The sequence below is a fragment of the Gossypium raimondii genome, chromosome 13 (assembly GCF_025698545.1).
Source record: "Gossypium raimondii isolate GPD5lz chromosome 13, ASM2569854v1, whole genome shotgun sequence".
In the NCBI taxonomy this organism is placed as follows: domain Eukaryota; kingdom Viridiplantae; phylum Streptophyta; class Magnoliopsida; order Malvales; family Malvaceae; genus Gossypium; species Gossypium raimondii.
The window spans coordinates 18,165,207-18,190,255 of record NC_068577.1 but is presented as its reverse complement, the minus strand read 5'-3'; the positions used below and the strand labels follow the sequence as shown (position 1 = coordinate 18,190,255).

At 32.2% G+C, this 25,049-nt stretch overlaps 1 protein-coding gene across 1 annotated transcript; it reads right to left on the bottom strand.

Moving 5' to 3' along the window:
- Window positions 1-9,860: 9,860 nt before the first annotated feature.
- LOC105781420 (cation/H(+) antiporter 4) lies at window positions 9,861-12,428 on the bottom strand. Its single transcript, XM_012605961.1, has 3 exons — window positions 12,168-12,428; window positions 11,074-12,066; window positions 9,861-10,985 (listed from the first exon to the last, which is right to left on the bottom strand). Exons 1-3 carry the CDS (start codon window positions 12,426-12,428, stop codon window positions 9,861-9,863), a joined length of 2,379 nt encoding a protein of 792 aa, XP_012461415.1.
- Window positions 12,429-25,049: the final 12,621 nt, after the last annotated feature.

Genomic DNA, 25,049 nt, shown 5'->3' with positions numbered 1-25,049 from the left:
CAACACAAATAAATTAAAGCAATCTGTAATATGCCAAATCCAACCTTTTAGGAGGATCTGAGTATGATGTGTCACTACAAAAAAAATCATCTATCTTTAAAACTATTTTTGGCGTATACTCTGTAAAATTGGGGTTTCGTATTAAACATTTAATAAAATAATAAAATAAAAGTAAGCCATGTGGCGTATAAGCTTTAATAAGATAGTTTTCATCGTATGAAATATAACACTGGAAAATCATTTCATATCTCAAATAAAGCTTCATTAAAACATAGTTTATCAACATAGGTTTTGAGTACAATTTCTTCTCAAATTACAACCAGTCACCCCTCCAATATGTCATGCATAGTACAAAATAACAGAAGTCTCACAGCAGCAGATATCTTCTGGCGTAGTCTAACAGGATGTCTTCCTTCAACAGTAAGCCTGAGAAGGAAAATAAAAACAGGGTAAGTTCAAAAAAATTTAGTGAGTTCTAGAAGAAGTCCTATCAATAACCACTAATACTTCAATAGATAATATCAAAGACTCAAACGCAATTACACAGTTCACCCTATGGCGAGCACTCTACACAGTCAGTCTATACGTCGATTTAATATTCCTTTGGCGCATAAATTACACCCATATAACCATACAAATAAACCTTCTTCATGCCATCCACATACCCAAATCCTTAGTCAGATTCATGTAATATATTCCATTCATATTACTTTGTTTGTATCCTTTGTCGTGATTTGTCAATCTAGTTTGCACTATACATTTGCCTTACCAGAGGCTACACAACTATTTTCATGTATCACGATCTACCAATTCAATGTACATCTTATTGAGGTGCATCTGTGAGCCTCCATTATACTTTTACACTATTTGTAGTCTTCACCTAAGAAATTGGAAAATTATAACAAATCTTGTTACAGATTCTACTTCAGATCAAGCTAATTCTCCTGTTGGTGGTGCATGATCTTCATCACATTCTCATCCTCAGAACATGGACATTTCTTTGATTTTTAAGGGAGCTTATGGAAAATAGAAGACTACTGTTGCTCCACCAAGTAAGACAGTAACAAGAAAGATAAGAAAAGGGCCAAATTAGATGAGAGCATTCAAGAATCTGAAAGTAGTGAATGCCCTCCACTAGTAAGGCATAAATGAAATAAGGAGCCTGTTACTGCATCCACCCACTCATTTCCGATTCCTGCTCTTCTCGAGATTCCTTTAGCACCTGAAGAGTCCTCCACTCAAACAGGTTCTCCCATACACATTCCTGATCCCTCATTGTCAGGGAATCCCACAGAGATGATTCCTTTAATTCAGTCAACTGTCTCACCTCCTTAAACACGTAATACTTTCCCTAATGAATCAGGAAAAAGTCTTCATTAGTCTGATCTTTTATAGTCAGTGTCATTTCCCACGTCTCTCAGCTCCATATTTCAGCAACAACTAAGTTTGCTACCTTTACAATTAAGCGAAGCTTTCTCCTATTACCTTACATTCGAGAGGGTCCCCTATCATTGATGGCTCAAATCTCAAAGATCATGTCTATTGAACATGGTCTTTGGACTGTGACTCTCAAGGTAAGCATTACAACAACATGAAAGTAATTTTAGAAAAATCTGTGAAATCAGGTGAAGACGCTTTGGCTGAATTCTGCCAAAAAAAAAGATTCAAGAAATTTGAGTTTAAGATTATATAACATATCACAACTCTGAAGGGTAAGCACGGAGATGCTCAAGCAGAGAATAATTAGTTGAAAGAAGAGATCAATCACTTGAAGGATGAGAAATCTATCTTAGTGGAGAAGCTTAAAGGTCAAGAAGAAAGTCACAAGACAGAGTTAGAGAGGCTACGCCAATCTTGCAAGGAAACATTTAGAAAGTTTCAAGAGGATACTCAAAAGAATCTTATTAAGGTTTTGCCAAAATAGAGATCAAATTTGATTTTGTATGCCCAAGTGGCCGCACGTCCTCTTGATATTAGAAGAGTACATTTTGACTGCTTAAAAGACTTTTCTACTAAGTCACTTAACTTTAATGTTTATCATCCATAGGGCGAATAATGGAAACAATCAGATGAATTTATCATTCCACTTATGCCCATTATTGAAGAACATGATGGGGAAGATCCTTTTCCAACTAAAGAGATCCCAATTGTACCCACTGATCAGACTAATGAGGGTGAGGACTGAAATTTCCTTTGTATAATTATGTTCTTTATTTTCTTAGTTAATGTATTTTACCTTTAGCAATGAAACCATCATTTTCTTTTCTCTTGCCTCTTTGTCTAATCATCATTTCTCTTCATTAAACTCTTGTTAATAGATTTATCACATAATAGAATAATTTCAACATACTTGACTAACTCTACCAGATTTGGTGTATTATGCATACAAGGTGTCTTCACCTTCGTGGTCTAAGAATCAACTAAATCACGCTATGATACCAAACTTGTAACATCCTTAACCCTATCTGAATAACCGAATCTTGATATTGGGTATTACCAACAAATACAGGCACAAACTTAGCCTACTTATAGGAATTACAATCAATTACGACTTAATTAAAAAATTTCTAACTTGAATACATAAACATGTACAAGAAGTAAATGCAACTACAACACGTGGTAATTAAAATACAATGATATTTGATTTGAAATCCTAATCTATTACATACATATCAAGTATGGAATTCTCAATGACAATTCAGACTTTGAATACGCTGCCAAACTTGCTTTGTATGCATAATAACCCACTACACCCTTTCCTTCAACCTAAAACATATCATATCAAGTCTATTACATACATATCAAGTCTTGGCATCGTTCCTCTTGGCTTATACTCACATTCAACCTAAAACAAAAGTATAAACTCGTGTATGCTCATAAGAGCTTAGTGAGAAAACATCATTTATTTGAGTCATATTTGCGCATTTCAACCGATAATTTATATAGATGTTCTCATCGTTCTTAACCTTCAACTTTGTCTCTGACAAATACTTCCTCAAGTTCTATTCCATTATATTTGTCTGATACTATGTCTCACTCTGAAACTATTTCTTTTTTCTTAAAAATGTCTTTGATGCATCACTTACATCTTTTAATGTCTGAGTCATCACCTCATCATAATTCTAGAAAAAACACATGCGCAGATCACAGGTACTTCCTTTGGTCATACAAATTCATGCCCCTAGTCATAATACATTTTCAATGGTAACACATTATGTAATACCCCAAAAATTACTACAGTAAGAAAGTAAGATATTATCCTTGATATAGTAAAATAAGGGAATAAAGTGACAAAAAGGGAAATTTTGAGTTATGTCAACATTGGAAAGTATATTATGATATATTAATTCCAAGAAATGACTAAATCACAAAGTTGAGAAAAGTTTTGTGACCTAAAAGTAAGTACTCAAAATTTGAGGGGTTAAAGTGTAAATATGAGTAATTTGAAGGACTAATAGTGCAAATATTTTAAGGGTGGAATGATCTAGAAACTAAGGAAAATGGATGAATTAGGACCAAATTGAATAGGTGAAGATATATGAGGGATTCAATCGTAATTTTACCAAATTAAGTGATGACTCAAGGATGAAATTTTAAAAAATCATAAAAGGGAAAAATGGTCATTTAGCAAGGAAGATAATTTTGAAGAGTAATGATGATGTTGGTGATATTTTATATTAAAATTAAATAAATAAATAGTAGTTTATTAATATTTTGACTTGATTTTTAATTATTTTATTTTATTATTATTTTATTTAGTATATAAGCAAAGAAAGATGAAGAATTCTCTTCATCTTTCCATGCTACAACGTGAAAAGGAGAGGAAGAAAATAAATTTTCTTTTCTTTACAATTTGGTCCTTTACTATGAAATCCCACTTTTTCTCTCAAATTGTTTGAAAATTTTCATAACCACCCAAAATAAGAAATGAAGTAGAGACACTAGAGAGTTAAAATATCATCTTGGAAGAGAGAAATTGGAAGTGAAAGTGGAGAAAATGGTAGAAAAAGTGAGGAAATTAAAGAGACAAGGTAAGTACTTCAAGAAATTTATTTTATTTAAATTTTAATTAAGTATAGAATATGCTAAATTAGTTGAATTAATTGTGAATGTGCTAATATTATGTATGAAAATTAAAATGGTATATTGAAGTAGTAGAAGAAGAGAATTAATTGTAAAGTAAACAAAATAGGTTATGTGAATTTGAATGTTTAAAGAGAATACAAATGAAGCGTGATGATACAAAAAGTGAATGTGTGGGAAAATTTCAAGTTACATTAAATTTTTTAAGGACTAAATTGTAAAGTGTACAAAAGTTTATATGTGAAATAAAGTATTGTGTTAGGAAGTTTAAATGAAATGTTAAGTGTTAATGAATTAGTTACAAAGTGATGTTAAAGTGAAATTATAGTAAATAATGATTTTTCAAGATATTAGGAATTAAATTATAAATTTTATGGTAGAATGATATCGAGTCTAGTTTCACAAAAATCAAGAGATCTTAATTTAGAATTCAGTAGCTCAAGATATAAATAATTTAGTGACTATGACTCAAGTGGACAACTTTGAATGAATATATAAGTAAATAGTTGAATTATAAATGATGTTACATATAAGCATGTTATATACATTAAGGATGTGGAATGTAGAGGAGGAGGAGGAGGAAAATATATATGAATATTCAGCTAGCATGGGTTTACATTAAAATGGCTAATTTGCATGTTTTAGGCTCGGGGACTAAATTGAATAAAAGTAAAATTTTAGGGTAATTTTGTAAAATGTAAAATGACCAAAATTGCATGAAATGAATTGTTTTATTGTCTAAATTAATGTTTGAAATAAATTATTAATATTAACTGGGTTTAGAGCATTAATTTTGTTGTATGATGATAATGTAAAGTGATTTTGTTGAATATTGATATTAGTATCAAATTGTGAAAATAGTTAAAATATTAGGGTTTGATATTAAATTTATTTTTATTAAGCGTTTTATGATAGCCTACAATATTTGGATAAATTATTAATCAAGAAAAATTAATTGATTTGATAGATTAACTAGTTGAGGACTAAATTGTAAAAGTTATAAAAGTTGGGGTAATTATGTAAACTTGAAAAATAGAAGGGTATAAATTGTGAAATGAATTGGAACTGAAATATATGCTAATAAATACGAAAATTTATATTTTAGAACAATATTCAAGATACTCATGAATAAAAAAATAGCGGAATAGTCCCCGAACTCCTGCAAATATTTCACTTCAATTTAGGTAAGTTCGTATGGTTAAAGTTTAATAATTATCTAGAAATTGTTAAAAGATGTTACATATTTAATATATTATTGAAAATGAAATGTTCTTAAATTTATTATGTATGTAATATATTATTGAATAAAACTGAAATATTATTGTATTATGAATTGGAATGAACATTCAGCTAAAGTGGAACGCGGGATTGATACAGTCGTTCAGTGCAAAGGAGAAATTGATAGCAAATTACCCAAGTAAACTGAGGTTCAGCATTTGTTGCGAACTTTCATGTTTAATTTCCGTTTAGCTCTTATGAGCTTTAGTTAACTCATATAAGTTTTTGTTTAACCCTTATGGGTTTCTGTTCAGCTCTTTTAAGCTTCAGTTTAACCCTTATGGGTTTTCGTTCAACTCTTTTGAGCTTCAATTTAACCCTTATGGGTTTCCGCTTCAGCTCTTACGAGCTTCAGTTCAACCCTTATGGGTTTCTGTTTAGCACTTATGTGCTTCTGTGCAACCTTTGGGCTTCTGAATATGGTGTACTCATATCCGTAAGCCGTTCCCCGATTCGGTAAGATCTGATAAGTGACATATGAAATTAATGTTTGAAGACTTAATGTTATTATTGGTGTTGATCTGAAATAAGTGTATTCATCGATTGAAATTGTGATGAGTAATAAATTCAAGTGTGATATGTTGATAAAATAAGTTTATCAATGTTGAATTTATATGAAACATGTTCAAGTATGCTAACAAGTGTTATTGTTGATGTTTAGACAAATGCCAAGCTACTGGTTAAATGGTAATATGTTTATTTATATGATGCGTTGAAAGGTTAAATGCTCAAATGAAAATATACTTGTGCTCATGAAAGAGTGGTAAGTTTTAAATTATGCAATTTCTTATGAAATGGTTTATCATATGATTAATTTTAAAAAGCGGCTAAGTTCAAATGCATTAGCTTATGGTTATGGTGGTATGGTATGTTTATGATTAGTAAGTTATGCATATGGAATGAGTGAGGAAAGTAAAGAAATGCAAATGAAAATTTAGAAATTTGGAATAGTTAAAGTTGTTGAATATACTTTATGAATATTGTGGTATCAATATTGGATTATTCTGGATATGTATAAATTTCTTATTTAAAATGAATTGATATGATTAAACTTTATACGATCCTACTAAGCATTCATTGCTTACGTAATTATTTTCTTTTACTTTTTAGATTATTGGAAGCTCGATTAGGTTGGAAGCTTGTCGGAGATATATCACACTATCCATCGGTTCTATCGGTAATTTTGAATGTTTTAATTTTGGTCATAATGACATGTATAGGTATTTTGTTTAATATTGGTCTATATGTAAATTATTGAGATTAGTCACTTATTTTAGCTTATGTTGAATGCCATATTATAGTTTGCAGATTTGCGAATTGGTGGGGCTAGGTTAGTAACAGATTAGGAAATATGGCTTGTAAAATGACCTATTTTCGTCCATACGGGCAGAGACACAGACGTGTGTCTCAACCGTGTGTGGTCGTGTCCCCTGTATCTTAAATTTGCACAAAACATAATGCCCACACGGCCTGAGACACAGGCGTGTCTCCAAACCGTGTGAGTCACACGACCTGGACACACGGCTATGTGACCCTTACAGTGTTGAAAATTTTAAATATTTTCGAAATTTTTTTTGAGTTTTCGACTTAGTCTCTATTTGTTTCTAATGCGTAATTTGGTCCTCGAGGGCTCGTTTAAGGGATAATACGTATAATTTTTATTGGTTTCTAATATGAATGCTAGATAAAATGAAATGTCTGATAATTAATTTTGTAAACTCCGGTAATACTCTGTAATCCTGTTCTGGAGTCGGATTCGGGTTAGGGGTATTACACATTACATCTCTATTTCTCTTCAATTCGTTATTTTCGACTGAGTCTTAGTCTTACATAATAATTTACCATACAGTCCATAGATACACTTTGTTCTTATTGACTCCATTGATTACGCTTAAGAGGCATACAGAATGCGCCACTAGGGAAATTCATTAGTATACGCCATGAAGGCTTTACCGTGACACGCTATAAACAACATCTTTCAACCTCTTCACTGAGAGTCCTATTAAGACACGCCACAAGGCAGCCCCTCCAGAGTATGCCACAAAGGCTATCCTTGTAGGGTTCGCCACAGAGGCTATCCTTTCATAATTCGCCACAATGGTTTTTCTTTCATGATTCGCCACAAAATATTTCCTTTCATATTTCTCCACAAAGGCTTTTCTTTCATGATTCACCACATGCATTTCTTTCATGATTCGCCACAAAAGCATTTCTTTCATGACTTGTTTACGATATAGATTTGCCTAAACTCACGCTATGTGAGGTTTTCCCATTATCATCTTGGGACAAGCAGAGAACCCCATTGGGTAATAACTGTCCTTTAATTCCTTTCAAAAGGTGCCATGGCCATGGGGTTGCTTTTTAGAGTTCGTGTTTAAAGTCCTGACGGACCCCTTTTGACAACACCGCGGTGAACAGACACGAACTCACTTGACAGGCCGATCATGTATTAACACAATCCTCATTCACCATTTAGATCACTAACTTACTCTTAACATAATATACATCATAGCATATATCTAAGACACACATATACAATCAAACTCCCCATCATGTTACTTGAATCATCAGATCTATACCAGATGTACATACCATCCTCAACAAACACATAATCATAAATATCCTTAAGTGGTCTCTTATATAGTCACAAATATATCATACTATAAATTTCAAGATCTTGACATCACCTTTTTAACTAGTTTTCTGTAGATCTTTTAGTACAAATAGTACACATATAAGAGTTAGCATAAAGACTCACTTGACAACCACAAATAGCAGTTTGAACTCCAGATCCAACAAGAAACTACAATAACCACTCCTTATTAAACAAGAGAATACCATTAAAACTCATTTGTAACCTTTACCATCATCTTAAACCTAGATAACCCTCACATAAAGCCTTACTTCTTCATTTTACTATCCATGCATATATTCAGACTTAATCTTTCATAACTTTAACATGTAAGGTCACAGTACTTACCTTGACATGGAGTAGTCACTAACAAAGATCCAGATTTACAACTCCAGTTTAAAGGGGAAGGAAATACTTTTTGGTTCCTCCATATTTAGATAACAATACTTTAGAATAAAGAAGAAAAACTCCCTCCTTTCTCTACCCTTAATATCCACATATTTAACCTAAGTCCTTATTGGAACTTGACAGTGTCAAAACTTTCAGCACTGCATTTCTAAATGGTTTACAACTGTAGAGAGAACCTAATTTAAAATCTAATTGAAAATCCAATAAATTATATACTTGGTTCTTCGATTCTATCAATTTGTAATCAAAACTTTTTTTTAATGTAACTAGCACAGTAACTCAATGGACTTGGCATACAATACCTTCGGCGATAACTCCAAGTTACAAAATTCTCAATACTTTTGCCAAACTCCCCTTCCTTACAACTTAGCACATTCTGAGTTCGATCCCTACATAATATTCTAACGTTTGCTATGTGCCCGATCTTATACGCCAAAACAACTATTGGGTGGATAGAGCCGCGTTCCATGGATTATTCTCAGCCTACTTGCCAAAACTTAATACCCACAAAAAACTGGGTGTTACATGCTTAAAGCATGACTTGGTCTTCACAAAGTCTTAAATTCCACAAAAATATTGTCGTTATCAAAGGAAATATGAATTCAAATAATGTGCTTTGAGCTATGCTTAAAGAATAAATATTGAAGAAGAAAACAAGAAATTTAAAACTCGAAATAAAAGAAAATCATTATGTTAAAATAAAATAAAATAAAATAAATAAACTAAATGTAATTGAACATTTAAAATACAAAAAAAAATTAGTTCATGTCATCTACTACATCTCGGACATACATTGATTATTTTTGCTTCCTCAAAAAACATTGTTAATGAATTTGAGTAATTTGTATAACGTATGACAAGTTTATGTATCGATTGGACAAAACAAAAGACTTAGAAATTAAATTAGGAAAAATGTGTTAAAGGTTAGATACCAAATGTTATATTAAGCTAATCTTTTAATGATGTTAGTAATATGAACTAAGACATACCACTAATAGTACGGTTAGTATTTGATACACTATCGATGTACATTTTTATTTCACAATCAGCCTTTAAAATTACAATATATCTATTTTTTATATTTATTTTTAAAATATTTTTTATATCCCTATAGGACATTTATCATCACCCTCACCCTACTAGTGAAGTCTAAAAACTTCATTGGCGATTGTACTAAATATTTTTCCTTAATATTTTTAGTAATAAAAGAAAATCATATTATAGCAGATTAAATTACAATCACTAAATCTTTTAAGTTAAATATAGTAGAGGATGAAAACCATAATTTTGTAATAATTAATAACTAAATTAAATTAAAATTAGTTATTCCCTGAATAGAATATATTTATATTTGTACAACTGTCAAAACAATATATATACATACACATATCCTATCTAATGTCATTAGTGACAACGAAAAAAGATTACTACAGATTTATCCTATCCTATGCATTGGGGCTCAAGTAGTCCTTTGTTGCTGTTGTTGCACAATCAACAAAGAATATTTGCCAATAAAATCTGCAGATGAAAGTAAGTCTCCAATAATCCCAATCTCTTGAAATTCACACCACTCCTGTAGACCTGAGGTCTGAGGATTTTCCCTCTTGTATCGTCTCCCAACAATGAGAAGTTGGTAGTCTTCCACAATGGATCGAAGATAATTTGAAGTTTCCGGTCCATCTTTTACTTGTTTCTCAATGTATGTTAAGCATTTACTTTGTTTAATGTCACTCAACATTGCATCATCAAGCATTCTATCATTCTCGGTTAGGATGGCGCCTAAGCTGTTTGCAGCTTTGAAATGGATTACGGTAAGGCTAACATTTTTGTCTTGGGAAATGCGTTTAGCTAGCGCTAGAGCCTCCCTATCATCTTGACCCCCCATGAATATCACTGCAATGTTGTAGGATGAGGAGTTATTTGATGCTAATGGATCTCTAACATTGGAACCTTTTAGGTTGCGGCGTCCTTCAACAAGGATCCCTATCGAGCAAGGCGCCCTTTCAAGGATGTCGAAGTTCAGGCTTCTTATGGTTTGATCTTCTGATTCGATGCTCCCGTCAATGTACCACCTCCGGTGAAACGGGAGTATTATAAAGGATGTAAGGCGGTCCATGGCAAGGTTGCATATATCCTCGTACATCAAATTTGGTGGAGATACTGCGGTGAAAACGTTCACTGATACAGCTTCCCTATTGTCCCGCTCAAACTGTTCGAAAGCGAGCACGACATTCTCGGAGTACGACTTGTTGGGCTGTGTTTTCTTTTGCTTATGATGAGCAATGAAAAGCGGTGTGGCTCGCCCACTAAGCTTGACAAGGTGAAGGACATCCAAAGCAATGGAGCTGTCTCTAATCAGACATGAGGCATTAAATAGGTTGATAATAGAACTGACATTACTTGGCACATGAACGCAACTGATCAATCGAAGCTCCTGGTTGAGCTTGGAGTTCATGATGGTCCTCTTTTGAAAGCATAAATACTTCCTAGATGGATCATAAAGCTTTTTCACAAGTATTGGCACAATGCTTGCAACCAAAATGATCACAATAGTCATGTGAGTAAATATATCCTCTGATATAACCTGCATTTGTTTAAGGGAATCAAACAAGAAAGCATTAGACACCTCTACTTATGTCAATTATCATCTCAACAATAGAAGAAATACATACTCTGCTGTCATTCATGATGCTGTAGGAACCCATCTCAACAATTCCTTTGGATATCATTATAAACGCAAGTGCGAAAGAATCCCTTGTAGGCATCTTGCATAATAAGGGCACTAGAAGAGAGACCACAAATTTGATCAAAAGTGTTACCACAGCTCCAATGGCTTGGTGATATGCAAACTTGGTAGAGTCCTTAAAGTAAGACGGATCAAACCTTAGGCCACATGTTGTAGCAAATATAGGCAAAAACAATCCTGAAATTATAGGGTCTAACTTTTCGACTAGAGCGGATCCCAAAGGGGGTCCATCTGGGACAGCCAAGCCCAGAATAAATGGACCAAATAGAAAATATACACGAAATAGTTTAGTGAACCTAGGTGACATCATGAATGCCAAAACGACGATAAAAAAGCACATATCTTTGATTTGGCCAGCCTCAGGCGTGCGTTTCACCATCCATTCCATCACTGGTCGCAACACAAACACCACGATTACAATAAAGAGCAGAGCCAGTCCAACATCCATTAGAGCCTCTTTTATTCCTTTTTCAATTCCCGTTTTCACCCATAGGCTAAACACGGTAAGAACTAATGTCACAATGTCACCTATAAGTGCTGCAGATAATCCAAGCCTGCCGAGTTCTGAGTTCAGGATTTTTAGCTCACTAAGAAGGCTATGTATGACCGGAAATGAAGTTCCAGAATATGTTACTGCGAGAAAGAAACTTTTGTTTGAAAACTCATTGCCTTCTGGGTGAAGATTCTTAATTGTGGTCATACAAAATATCAGAGGCACCACCACTGTGAGCAAACCAATACATATGGCCTTCTTTCCAGATTTTAGTGTCAAGCTGAGGTCCATTTTCACCCCACTTAGAAACAAAAAGAACACAAAACCCAAGGCTCCCACTGTCCCCAAAACCGAAACACTATCCTCTGATATGTTAACCAAAGAATGTCGATCACTGAAAAGCATAGGACTGAGTAATATTCCTGCCTGCATTAAGAAAAATTATTGACAAACGACAACCCTTTTATCAGAATTTCCTAAAAAAAAGAATAAAAATGTTATCATTTTGAGGGCATGCATGCACTTACAAGAATCTGGGAGATGAACAATGGCAGTCCCAATTTTTTGAGCAGACTATGAATTATTTGAGTGAGAACAAAAATGACAACCATCTGACAATGAAGCCTCGGCCCAGAATAGGTCATGAGCTGTTCATCTTTATCATTTTCAACCAGTATAGTAGCCAAGCCCGGAGAGATGACTTTGGGAGGAAATGTAAGGCAAACCTCTGTCGATCTTTTCGTTTCCTCCATTCCAGTGGTGTAGGAGCTTGAATTACTATTTGCCATGGTTGTCCTCTCGCAGGGGTTAGAAGGTACAAAGATATTGATTGGAACTGGTAATGGATTTTGTTAGTGTTGGTGATGGAATGAATATAGCAAATTGGAATTATTTATAACATTAGTTTTAATTTTTTTGTTCATATATAGCACCAAGTTTCTTGCTTTTTTTTCTTTTTCAGTTTTATTGTTCTCGGTTTCAAAAACCAAAACTAGTTTTTGTTTAAAAGTTCGTATCGGTTGAACCATAGATCTTCGGTAAAACTCGTCTGCCTCTACAATGTGCCCACCTCCCCCGCCCCAGCATTAACAGATTTTTTCCGTTGCCCAACTTCTTTGTGTTAAAAACTCATTTTTAGTGTCTAAAATTTAACCTTTAATTATATTAATAATTATTATTTAATTAAATTTAGAACTAAAATAAATAAATATGATGAATATTGCATTAATACATGAACTTCCAGAATTATTAAGACGTAACAACTTATATTAAAAAACATGAATATAAACACACATATTTTCTCTAAACTAAATATATGCTTAATAAAATATCAACACAGATATATTCTCTAAAACCAGTTTTGTTTAAACCTGAAATATTAGGGAAAGGCTCGTGATATTGATAAAAAAAAAATTAATCAGGATGACTATTTTTAGTCTAGATTTTCATTATCATCATATTCCCCAATAATTTGCCATAATTGGTTACTAACGAAAACAAATTAACAAGATCAAAGAACTTATTATTTGATAGTACATGTCTCCGTATGTAGACTCAACGACGTTATCAAATTTACCTATATTTGAATAGAGTTATTAAGTTAATTAGTGAAGAATCTTAAATTAGTTTTACATCTTTTGAAGTATTAAAATCATATTTAGATATTAAAAAATATTAGATGTAATGATAAGATAAATTACACATTTAAAAAAATGAATTCAGATTCCTATCTTGAAGATTGCAATGTGGGGAAGACTAGCCAAATACCTCAACAGGATTAGTTTGACACCCCACACTCAACTCCGTCGTCGGATCCAAAGGTGTGATGTCACGTTAGGTTGTCGAAGCAACTCAAACTAATATGAATCATTTTACAAATTTATAAAGCATATATATAAACATAATATAATTCAAATTATTTTCTTTTTAAATTCTATTCAAGTATTACAAGTGTCCAACAATCTCAAATTAATAGTCGCAGGGTTACACGAGATCCATTACAAAGTTTGGGTTCGAATCTAACACAGTATAACACAATTTTAGTAGTGTCTTAAGACAATAAGACCATTGTTGGATCTGGTGCCTTATGTGTAGTATATTTATTTTGTATACTTATATTTTTCGAATAAATTGTTTTAACAATAACACTCATTAATTACATTAATACCCTTTATATATTTTTCTCAATATTTTTGCAGGCAAAGCAAAATGGAAGTAAATATTGACTCACTAGTTATCTAATGTTTAACTAATACTAAGCGGTATTACATAGTCGGATCGTAATACAGAAAGACAACTTGTATTAGTAGATAAACCTAAACATGTCTTTGGTTTAAATAGAAATGGGAAAACAGATTGAAAAACTAATATGGCGTCTATCAATTTTGATTGGAGAGATGTTTTGTCTTTAGCATCAGAGCAGATGACTCTCAAAAGGTAGAGACTAGATGTCACAAACTAGACTGATAGTACATTGGATAGGATCCAAGTAGAATAGATCCTAAATATGTTTATGGATTTACTCACTTTTGATATTCATAGTGTGACATACCTTAATCCTAAGTGGATGATGGACTATGTATGCATGAATCGTATACTTTCATGTAAGTAAAAGCTTAAGTTTAAATAGATAAGGAATTGTAATTTGGTGCATTGGGTATACAACTTCTACAATATGTAGTATCATTTATAATAGTGGAATTCATAACTCAACTAATGAGAAAATTATATCCTCTTATTGGCATTACATGATAGATGAAAAGTAAACATGGTCACGGGTCATTACATGATAGAGGTTAAACAATTGAGAAATAAGAACATAGCTTTAGTAAAGGTTCTTCGGCAATGTCACAAGATAGAAGAAGCACCTGGGAACTCGAGGAAACTATGAAAAAGCAATATTCGAACCTCTTTAGGGGGAGAGTTGTAACAACCCGTTTTTAGTGAAATCAGAAAAGTGGTTTCGAGACCATAATCTGAAGTCAAAAAATTTATTTTATTATTATTATTTTATTTCCTACAACATGATAGTAATATTGTATATAAATTTCCAGTAAGAAATTTTACTGTTTACATGCTCAATTTGATAAAAATGACTAAATCACGTAAAGTGCAAAAGTTGAGTTCTAATAGCTAAAGGTATTAAATAGCTATAGAACCTTAAAGTAAGAGTCCTTATTTGGTAATTAGACCACTAATGAAGATAGTGTAATGTGATGACTTGACATTTGTGTAAATTTTAATGCTTTTAAAGGTTATAATAGTAATTTAGTAATTAAATGATAATTAAAATAAGTAAAAGGCATTCATGTTCTTCATTTCATCAAGCCACCGCCGAAGATTCATTGTTCTCCTAATCTAGTGTTCGGCCATCTTCATTTTTGCTTGATTGGTATGTATTTTTGTCCCGTTTTAAATGATATCTATGTTTTCAGGTTCGTTGTAGCTTAATTTAGCTAGCACGGGGACTAATTTGTGAAACTGTTAAACTATTAGTGTTTTTTCATTAATGAATGTGCATGTTTTTTGATGAATTGTGGAAGAAAATGGATAGTTGTTGTTAAATAAACAACTTTCGTTAAGTGATTTTTGATAAAATTATCAAATAGGGATTAAATTGAAAAATAGAAAATATTACATTGTGAAATTGTGAAATAAATGAAATATGAGACTTGCTAAGGACCTAGTTGATATTCGACCATAGTGGGTTGTGGTGGAATTTCATAAATTTCCATTTTTACAAGCTAAGGACTAAATTGTAAAGAAATTAAAAGTATAGCGGCAAAATAGTAATTTTTCCAAAAATGATTTTGGGTTAAATTGAATGAAATATATATTAAATTGAGCTAAATTTATCCATATAGATCAAGACAGACCTCGTACGGCTTTAGATCGGGGTAAAGAGAAAGTCTCGGATTAATCACTTTTTTATCTACGTATACTCGTCGAGGTAAGTTCGTGTAATTAAATTTTGTGTATATGTTTTTAATTAAATTATACTTGTATTATAAATTGCTATACGTACATACTGGTTGCATATCTAGCGACGTATGATGATTACCGAGCCCCGTTTGAACCTTAGGAATTTGTAGGATATAAATGACATGTCATTAGGGTTTACATGATTCGAGTGTTGGTCCTGAACATCCTACCGATTGTTGAGGTCTGACATGTGTTACGGATACTCTACAGCTCGTGTGAGCAGCATCGTGTAGCTACATTCTGACCCACAGCTTGTGTGAGCAGACCTATTTTCACAGCTCGTGTGAGCATACCGATTCACACTTGTGTGAGAATACATGTACAGGATTTGACAGATTACAGTTATATGATTTAGCACACCATGTGTGAGCTATCCCGGGTATCCAACTGTATTCTAAATGGGTCAACAGGCAATGTTCTGATACAAAATGATAAGAGTTCGATACGAACTATTACAAGGATATATATGAATTATATGGAAATGTTGTTACATGGTATATGGAAAATTGAATTGGATGATACATGTATATGAAACTTAATCAATTGTTGCTCATCCATGATTATTGGTTTATATATGTATTTACATGGCTAACATGGTTGGTGTATATGTGCTTAGGCATTTGACCAAATTATGTTGGGATATACTATGTTTACTTACCTATTATATGACTAAATGGTAAGTTATATTCTATGCTATACGAACTTACTAAACTTATATGCTTACTCTGTGTCATTTTTCGTGTCTTATAATGTATCAGAAACTCGTTTGGGTTGGAAGCTTGTCAGAGCTATATCACACTATCCATCAGCTTTATCAATACTTTAAATGTTTTGATTTTGGTTGTAATGGCATTTATAGGCATTTTTTATCAATGTTTGGCCTATGTGTTTTGGTTGTTGAAATGACCATTTGATTTGTCTTCTGTTATGATATTTTTGGTGATGAAATGAATTTAGTTTTGACATGTAAATATTAGCCTTATAGGCATGATATTTTGCTTCATATGTTTGGATTATGGAAGTTGAAATTATGGTTTGAATATGCATATTATATATGGTTTGTAACTTGTTGGAAAAGTTGTGTATTGGTACTTTGTAGTTGAATGACATTGTTTAGTACCATTTGGTACGTTTTAGTGAGTAGATTTAATGATATGTGTTGAGGAAAATCTAGTTGGAAGTTAATTGATCATTTTGGGTCAATTAGATTACATAGTTAGACATGTTTACATATTGTCATTTGAGGTGCCTAAGGGCATATTGGTTGTATGATATTATACTATATCTATATGACTTGTTTATGCATGATTTTGATCCCTTGTTTATGGCTTGTGTATATGTGCAATTTTGGTTGTAGGTATATGCCATGCTGGGTGAGAAAAATGGCTTGTAAAATGGTCTATTTTCGTCCACACGGGCGTGTGTCTCAACCGTGTGTGACACAGGCCCAAGTGACACGGCCATGTGTCCCCTATAGCTTTCTAAAGCCTGCAAGTCAGGCAGTTACATGGCCTAACACACGGCTTGGCACACGGGCGTGTGGGGTTACTTTGAAGGGTACACTGCTTGGCACACGGGCATGTGGCTTGGCCGTGTAACCCAAGTTAGTGAGTCATACGAGCAAGGACATGGGCTGGGACACGGTCGTGTGTCCCTATATCGAATTTCCACGCGGCCTAAGACACGGGCGTATCTCTTGGCCATGTGACCCCTACATCTTTAAAAATTTTCATTATTTTCTAAAAATTTCTCTAAGTTTTCGATTTCGTCCCGACTCATTTCTAGCATGTTTTTAGGGCCTCGAGGGCTCGTATAAGGGACAATATGAATGTTTTGGTTTGCATTTAATATCTTTATTGATATGGTTTAAAATTTTTGAAATTTATGTTCGTTTGATTTGAAAACTCAGGTAATGCTCTGTAACCCTATTTCGACGACAGATACGGGTTTGGGGTGTTACAGTATCATTCATAATAATGGAGTTCATAACTCAACTAATGGGAAAAATTATATCCTCTCATTGGCATTAAAATGATAGATGAAAAGTAAACATGGTCACGAGTCATTTATTTTTGTGATAAATGACTTAATTACTATTTGATAGTAATTGACTTTTCATGAAGAAAGATGTAATGATTACCACAAGATAAAATATGATCATATTGGGAGAACAAATTTAACCTAAAGAGATTAAGAATATCCTATAAGAATAGTACACTAATGATAATGTCATTAGACGAGCATCGATTAAGTAGCTTTTGTAATGATATGTAATTAGGAGAGCTTAGTCATGATATTATAATGGAATGACATCGTAACTAAATAAGTTTATAATTAATAGGCAAAAGTTTAGAACTTAATTATAAATTACTTGAGCCTTAATTACAAATGTCCAATCAATCTTTCTACTAGCTCATTGAAACCATAAATGAATTGCATGTAGAACAAAATGAATGAAATGAATAGAAATGATAAAGTTAGAGAAATAGGTCGCATTCACAAATGAAAGTGTTTTTTCATTGAGTATAGAAATGACTTGAGAATTAATTTAAGGTTTTTGAATTATTATTTAATTAATTGTAATTAAATGATTGAAGTTTAAATATGAAATTAAATTAATTAGTCATTATGAATTAGTTGAATATGAAAATTAAATGTATTTCCTTATGGATTCTTTTACAAGAAAACTGTCATGACTTTAACGAAATCGTAATTGGGTTGAGAAAATTATTTAATTGGAAGATTAATTTAGATAATTTGATTAATTAAATTAGTTAAATAAATATTATTTATTTTGGGAATAGAAAACAAATATTAGGTAGGATTAAATTACAAACTGTTGGGTCAAAAGTTCAATAAGCACATACAATTGGACTTAATACATGGGATTTAACAACCTGATTTCTAGTGGTGTTAGAAAATGTGATTTTGGAACCTCGTTTCCGTAAATCAAGTCTGTAAAAATTAAATAGAGATATAGATTGAAATAATATATAAATGAATCGAAATTTAGTTAAGTAATTTAGTAAAATTGTAGTTAATTAAGGTTTAGGAACTAAATCGTAAAATTTTAATTGCTATAGATTTTAATTTGAAAAAGCTTGAGGACCTAAATGATAACTATCCAAATGACCAAAATTGTTATTAAACCATTGTTTTTTTATAGTTAGTGGACTATAATGATGGTCATTTATATTGTTATAATTAAGACTAATTAAGTAAACTAATGTAATTAACTAATTTAATTAAGTTTAATTAATAAATAAACCTAATATAAATAGAAAATAATGGATGGAAATATGAAAAGTATCATCTTCTTCAACATTTCCACCGTCCAAAATAAAGAAAACAAAGAAAGAAGCTATTTTTTGTATCTTTACATTCGACCATCAATAGGTAAACAAAATTATATCATTTTCTTATAATTTTTATAGATTTGTGGTAATGAGAGCTTGATTTAGTTAGCTCATGTACCAATTTATAAAAATGTTAAAGTTTTAAAAATTTCATTGTTGAGAATTGAAATTTTAGGTGTTAAATTAATAGAAATTAAGCTTGGTTTAAGAAAACGACTAAATTGTAAAGCTTAACGATAGTTTTGCCTATTAGGGACCAAATTGAATAAAATGTAAAATTAACAGTAGGAATAAAAAATAGGAGGCCACTAATAAGTAATTGTGAAATCGAATTTCAATCCGAGGTTTTAAATTGAAAGTTATGCTTGTCCTAGTTTTAGTGACTAAATTGAATAAATTGTAGAATATGTGTGACTTTGTAATTGAATGTGATTTGATATAGAATTTGATATTTTGTATTTTCGAATTATTATTCGTAGCCAAAGACGACACCGGGACATCAAGAGGGAAATAAAAGACAATAGCCAACGATGAGTAATTTGAATTTTTGAGTCGTATTTTTATGGTTTGAGTCACTTCAATTATTGCATATTTATTCTATTTTGCACGACATAATATTGAGGTTCGTTGAAAATGGTTATGAATTAAATTGGTATGATTGTGATTGATTAACGAGATAGAGGACTAAATTGAATAGAATTGAAAATAGTGAAACATGATAAAATTATGAAATATAATTTGAATTGGGTTGAATCATGTTATGTTATGTATGAAATGGTTAATCGCTTGATGAATTGAAAATGATGAAATATAATTTGAGCTATTTGATTAATTGGAAATTGGTTTCCCTATTAACTGCTCGGACAGAGTCGGATATAATTGGCATGCCATAGGATAGATTGAGTATGAGTTACTTTAACTACATGTCAACAAGTGCTAGGAACAACTTTAACTTCGGTTATACCGATGAACGCTAGGCGCAATATATTTACTTTGGACTTTCCTATGAGGCACTAGGTGTCAAATTTGATATGTTGGTTGATATCTGTGTATCTGTTTGAGTTTGAGTCAGTTTAAAAGGGGATATAATGCATTAATTGGTTTATTGGTATTGGAAATGATCAAATGTTACGTGTTGCACTACAAGTATTCATTTACGAAATTTGAATATTAATAGCATGTCAAAAGGTATGTAAACCGGTTAAACGAGCCTGAGGGCCGATATGAAAAGATAATGGTTAAATTGTTGTACAGTTTGAAGATTTGCATAATTTGTATGTGAATTAGTTAACATTTTTACTTGAGATTTATTATATACATTTGGTTCAAATTTTGCATTATACTAACACATATAATAGAAATACCATTGTGCTTTATTGCTCAAGGTAAGATTTGTTTTTCGCGTGCAGGTTAGGTCCAATTTTGAGGTTACAAGTATTGACTTCAACATCTAGCCAATAATCTCAGACTCAATAGTGTTTGTGTATTTTCTTTCGTTAGTTAAGCGACATGTACCTAGGTTGGGTTGATTTTGGTGTTAGATTATGTCTTTGTACTTTTGGGATAGAATTTGGGTGTATAAAATTGGTCGATAGGATGTGGTATGAATATGAGCTCTAAATATGGTTTGAAATATATTAAAAGCTGCAACTATCTATGGCATAGATGAATGGATAAATATATTTAAGACTTGAAATGTAATATATTGGCTAGTTAATATGTAAGTGATAAGGCATTAATATATTGTTGATTAAGGGTGTTGAAGTGCATGAATTGGTGTTTGAGGGATGCTTATATTGAATGATCTTAGTGTTAGAAAAAATCCGATTTGAAAACAGTTTTCTTGCATAGTGGAGAATAAAAAAATTTGAAAACTAACTCGCTTTGTGAAATTTATAGTAACAAACCCTAGACTGAAATCTACCTGTGTTTTTTATAGACGGATCCTTGTCATGCCCGACTTTCAACCAAATGGACATCTCCACTATTCTCGTGCCACGAAATGCCTCGAGTGTGGGCTCGATCAAATTGAATCAAACACAAAAACTAGAAATAACTTTCTTTTCTTTTGGGGAGAAAACGAAAATTCTCTTCTCAAATAGAAACCGACAGAATCGTTATTTCAGAAAATATATTTAATTCTAAGAGAATAAAAGTCTCTCTATTTTCGGGCAAAATAACAATTTCTTAAATTTTATCAGTGGTAAAATCGTTATAATTTTATCGAGGGTAAAATTGGGATGAGAAAATTATTTAATATAAAATATTGAAGTTTATTTTGGGAAATAGAAAAACAGAATCAGGTTGGATCAAATTACAAAGTATTGGGTTGAAAAGTCCAAGAAGTACTCGTAATTGGACTCGATGTGAGAGAGACCCAAACTCCTCTCATGGAATATGAAGGGGTGACAACTCTAGTAGGAATACTAAAGGATGCCATCCACCCTACTCCTACTCTAAGTAGGAAATTGTTTTTCTAGTTGAAATAAACTTCTATGATTCAACAAGAGTTCTACTTTCTCTTTCTATAAATAGATGACACCAATAAAGCTACTAACGCACAACTTTGAGAACTCTACCAAAAAATAGCAAGAATTTATTCTCAACTATTAGATATAATTTTCTAGAATAACAATTCTACCGGTTTCTATTAAAGAAGAGAGAATTTTTGTTTTCACCCCAAAAGGAAAAGAAGTTTTTTCTAGTTCTGTGTTTTGATTCAATTGGTTCGAGCTCACACTTGAAGTAGTTCATAGTACGAGAATAGTGGAGAAGATCGTTTGGTTGAAGCCCGAAAAACATCAAGGATCTGCTTATTCAAAAACATAAGTACAATTTCTGTCTAAGGTTTGATGCAATAATTATCACAAACCGAGTCAGTTTTTAAAAATTTAATTTTTCGCTATGTAAGACACCGTTTTCAAATTGGATTTTTTTTTCCAACACTTAGGACTTCTACATGCCATCTTCATCTTCTTTCATCTATCTTCTTTATTTTCTTCTTTTTTCCATTTTGTTCTTGTTTAATTATTCAAATATTTGATTTATTTAATTTTTGCTATTTTAATTGTTTCCTTTAATTCTTTTATATGTAACTTGGGTTTGTGTGTGTTCCAAGTTGAATCAAACTCAGAGTTCTCCTTCATTCATCTAGAACCCTAAGTCAAATCCGTGACTTGAACAAACTTACGGTCCTGTTTCGTACGCATTTTATCAATAATGAATTGTGTAGATAGGAGATTATTAAAGAGATTTTAAATAGAGAAAACAACAATGAAAGCAAACAAACCTGTAACAGCCCGTTTTTTAGTGAAATTGGAACAGTGGTTTCGAGACCACAAATCTGAGTCCGTAAAAAAATTTATTTTAAAATTATTTTATGGTCTACCGTGTGATAGAAATATCGTATAAAAATTTCGTTAAAAAATTTTACAGATTACATGTTTAATTGATAAAAGGACCAAATTGCATGAAATGCAAAAGTTGAGTTCTCTTAGCTATAAGAATCAAATAGCTATGAAATTCAAAATTGGAGGTCCTTATATGGTAAATAGACCATTAAGAGGAGTTAGTAGATAAGTATGATGATTCATCCATGAAAATTTAAGAAAAGAAAAGGACTAAATTGGAAACTAAATAAATAAAAGATGATGAATAAAATAAATATCTAATATCATCATTTTATATCATCTTTCCCAAAATTAAATGCATGGAAACCCTAGCTAAGAGAAGTGAACTCAAGCAAGCTTACCTGGCTTACTTAGGTAAGTAATCTTGTCTCGTTTTTAGTAATTTTTATATTTCTAATATCGTAATAGCTTAATTTAGCTATCTCGGGGATTAATTTGCAAAGTTATCAAAGTACTAGGGTTTTTCGATGGATGAGTATGTATTAATTATGAAATTTATGGTAGAAAATGAAATGTTGTTAATAGATAAATAACTTTTATAAAGTGAATTTTGATGAAATTGTGATTTAGGTACTAAATTGTAAAGATGTAAAATTCATGGAAAAATTCTAAATTTTATGAATTACATGGGCTGCAAATGCTATATGTAAAATTGACTAGGCTTAGAATAAGGATTAAATTGCATGAATTTCATTTTCTAAGCCTAGGGATGAAATCAAAATTAATTAAAAGTATAGGGCAAAATGGTAATTTTTCCTAAGATATGAAGTGTATTAAATTGAGTTAAATTTACTCGTATAGACCTGAATAGACCAAATACAGAATTGGATCGAGAAAAAGAAAAAGTATCAGATTAATAGATTATAATTCACGAACACTTGTCAAGGTAAGTTCATGTAACTAAAATTGTGTATATTTGTATGTTTGAATTGAATGTTGTATTTACATGAATTGTGTAATTTCCATGTACATGAAATTAATTACATATATGACAATGCCCGACAAATATTAAGTCCTTTTGGAATGAATGAAATTCGATTGGATTCAGGATTCCCAAATTGGTTGTGGTCCTACATATGTTGCGGACACACCACAGCTCAAAAGAACGTCCCGTTATTAACTCTCATGAGTATCCCAATATTTGGCCCTCTCGAGCTTCCTGTTGTATAGTTCTTGCGAGCTTCCAGTTAATATCCCTTTAGAGCATCCCGATCGGTTGTGATCTTGCATGTGTTGTGGACACACCACAGCTCTTATGAGTGTCCCGTTATATGGCTCTTCAGAGCTATCCGTTATTGGCTCACATGAGCTTCCTGTTATACAGCCCGGATAAGATTCCCATTACATGACTCACATGAGCTTCCCGTTATAAGGCTCGAGAGAGGGCTTCCCAATTATGTGCTCTAATAAGCACTCTTGAATATGAATTGACTGATTATAGTTTGTACACTTCAAGTGTACTACCTGAGTGTTCAACGATATTTCTAATAAATTCAATGGGCAAAGTTCTGATATGGGATAATCTGAATTTGAGATAAATTATTATGGAAATGTATATGTTATATGAATATATTATGTGGAAAACATGTGTACATGAAAATTGTTACATGATGAGCTCATCCTTGTTTCTTGATATTCACATGAATTACATGACTAACATGTTTCTTAAGATTATGTGTTTAGGCAAATTGTCAAAATTTTTTGGATAAATTTTACATGCTTACTTTAAATGTAAATGAATGGTAAGTTAATTTCCTGTTATACGAACTTACTAAGTATAATATGCTTACCCTGTATTATTTTTCCTGTTTTATAGTAATTCGGAAGCTCCAATTGGTTGGAAGCTGGTCGGAGCATCATCACACTAACCTTCAACTTATTTCGGTATATGTAACGAACTAAGTTTTGGTATAATGGCATGTATAGGTTCAATTGGGTCATTGATGGCTAATATGTGTTTTGGTTATAAATAGCCATTGGAATGGCTTAAGTTGGACATACTTTTGTTATGTATAAATATGTGTGGTTTCTTCATGCTTGTTGTGTTTGATGTGGTTGAGTGATGGATAAGTTATAGGCATATTGATGTATGAGATGAGATAGTATAGTTGGTAAAAGTAAGCAAATAGATGTTTTGATTAATGTGGTAAATTTGAATGTTGAGAAATGAGGTATATGACATGTTTATGACTTGGAGTTGGTTTAGTTTAAATGTCATGGATTGGTTTTTGAATATGTTAAAATGTTAATGTAGGTAGAAGACTAAATGGGTGAGAAATAAGGCTTGGAAATAACCTTATTTTATCCACACGGGCAGATAAACGGGCATGTGTTATGGCCGTGTGTCCCCTGCATCTTTAAAATTTCAAAACAGAATGCTCAGAATTGATCACACAGCCTGGCAAACAGGTGTGTGGCTTGGCCGTGTGACCCCTACACCTTATTTTTGCAAGTCAGTATGTTCACACGGCCTAGCACACAGGTGTGTGGCTTGGACGTGTGACCCAAGTCAGAATGCTCCCAAATTTGTACACAGGCTGGGACACGGCCGTGTGTCCCATTTCGAATGCCCACACGGCCTAACCACACGGGCGTGTGTCCCCTACACCTAAGAAAAATTTTGAAATTTCGCGAAAAATTCTTTGAGTACCCGATTTAGTCC

Coding starts and splice junctions, on each gene's coding strand:
- LOC105781420 (XM_012605961.1), bottom strand. CDS start 12,428: ATGGCAAATAGTAATTCAAGCTCCTACACCACTGGAATGGAGGAAACG. Junction 12,067..12,167: donor TGTTCATCTCCCAGATTCTT/GTAAGTGCATGC, acceptor TTCTTAATGCAG/GCAGGAATATTACTCAGTCC. Junction 10,986..11,073: donor GCATCATGAATGACAGCAGA/GTATGTATTTCT, acceptor AAACAAATGCAG/GTTATATCAGAGGATATATT.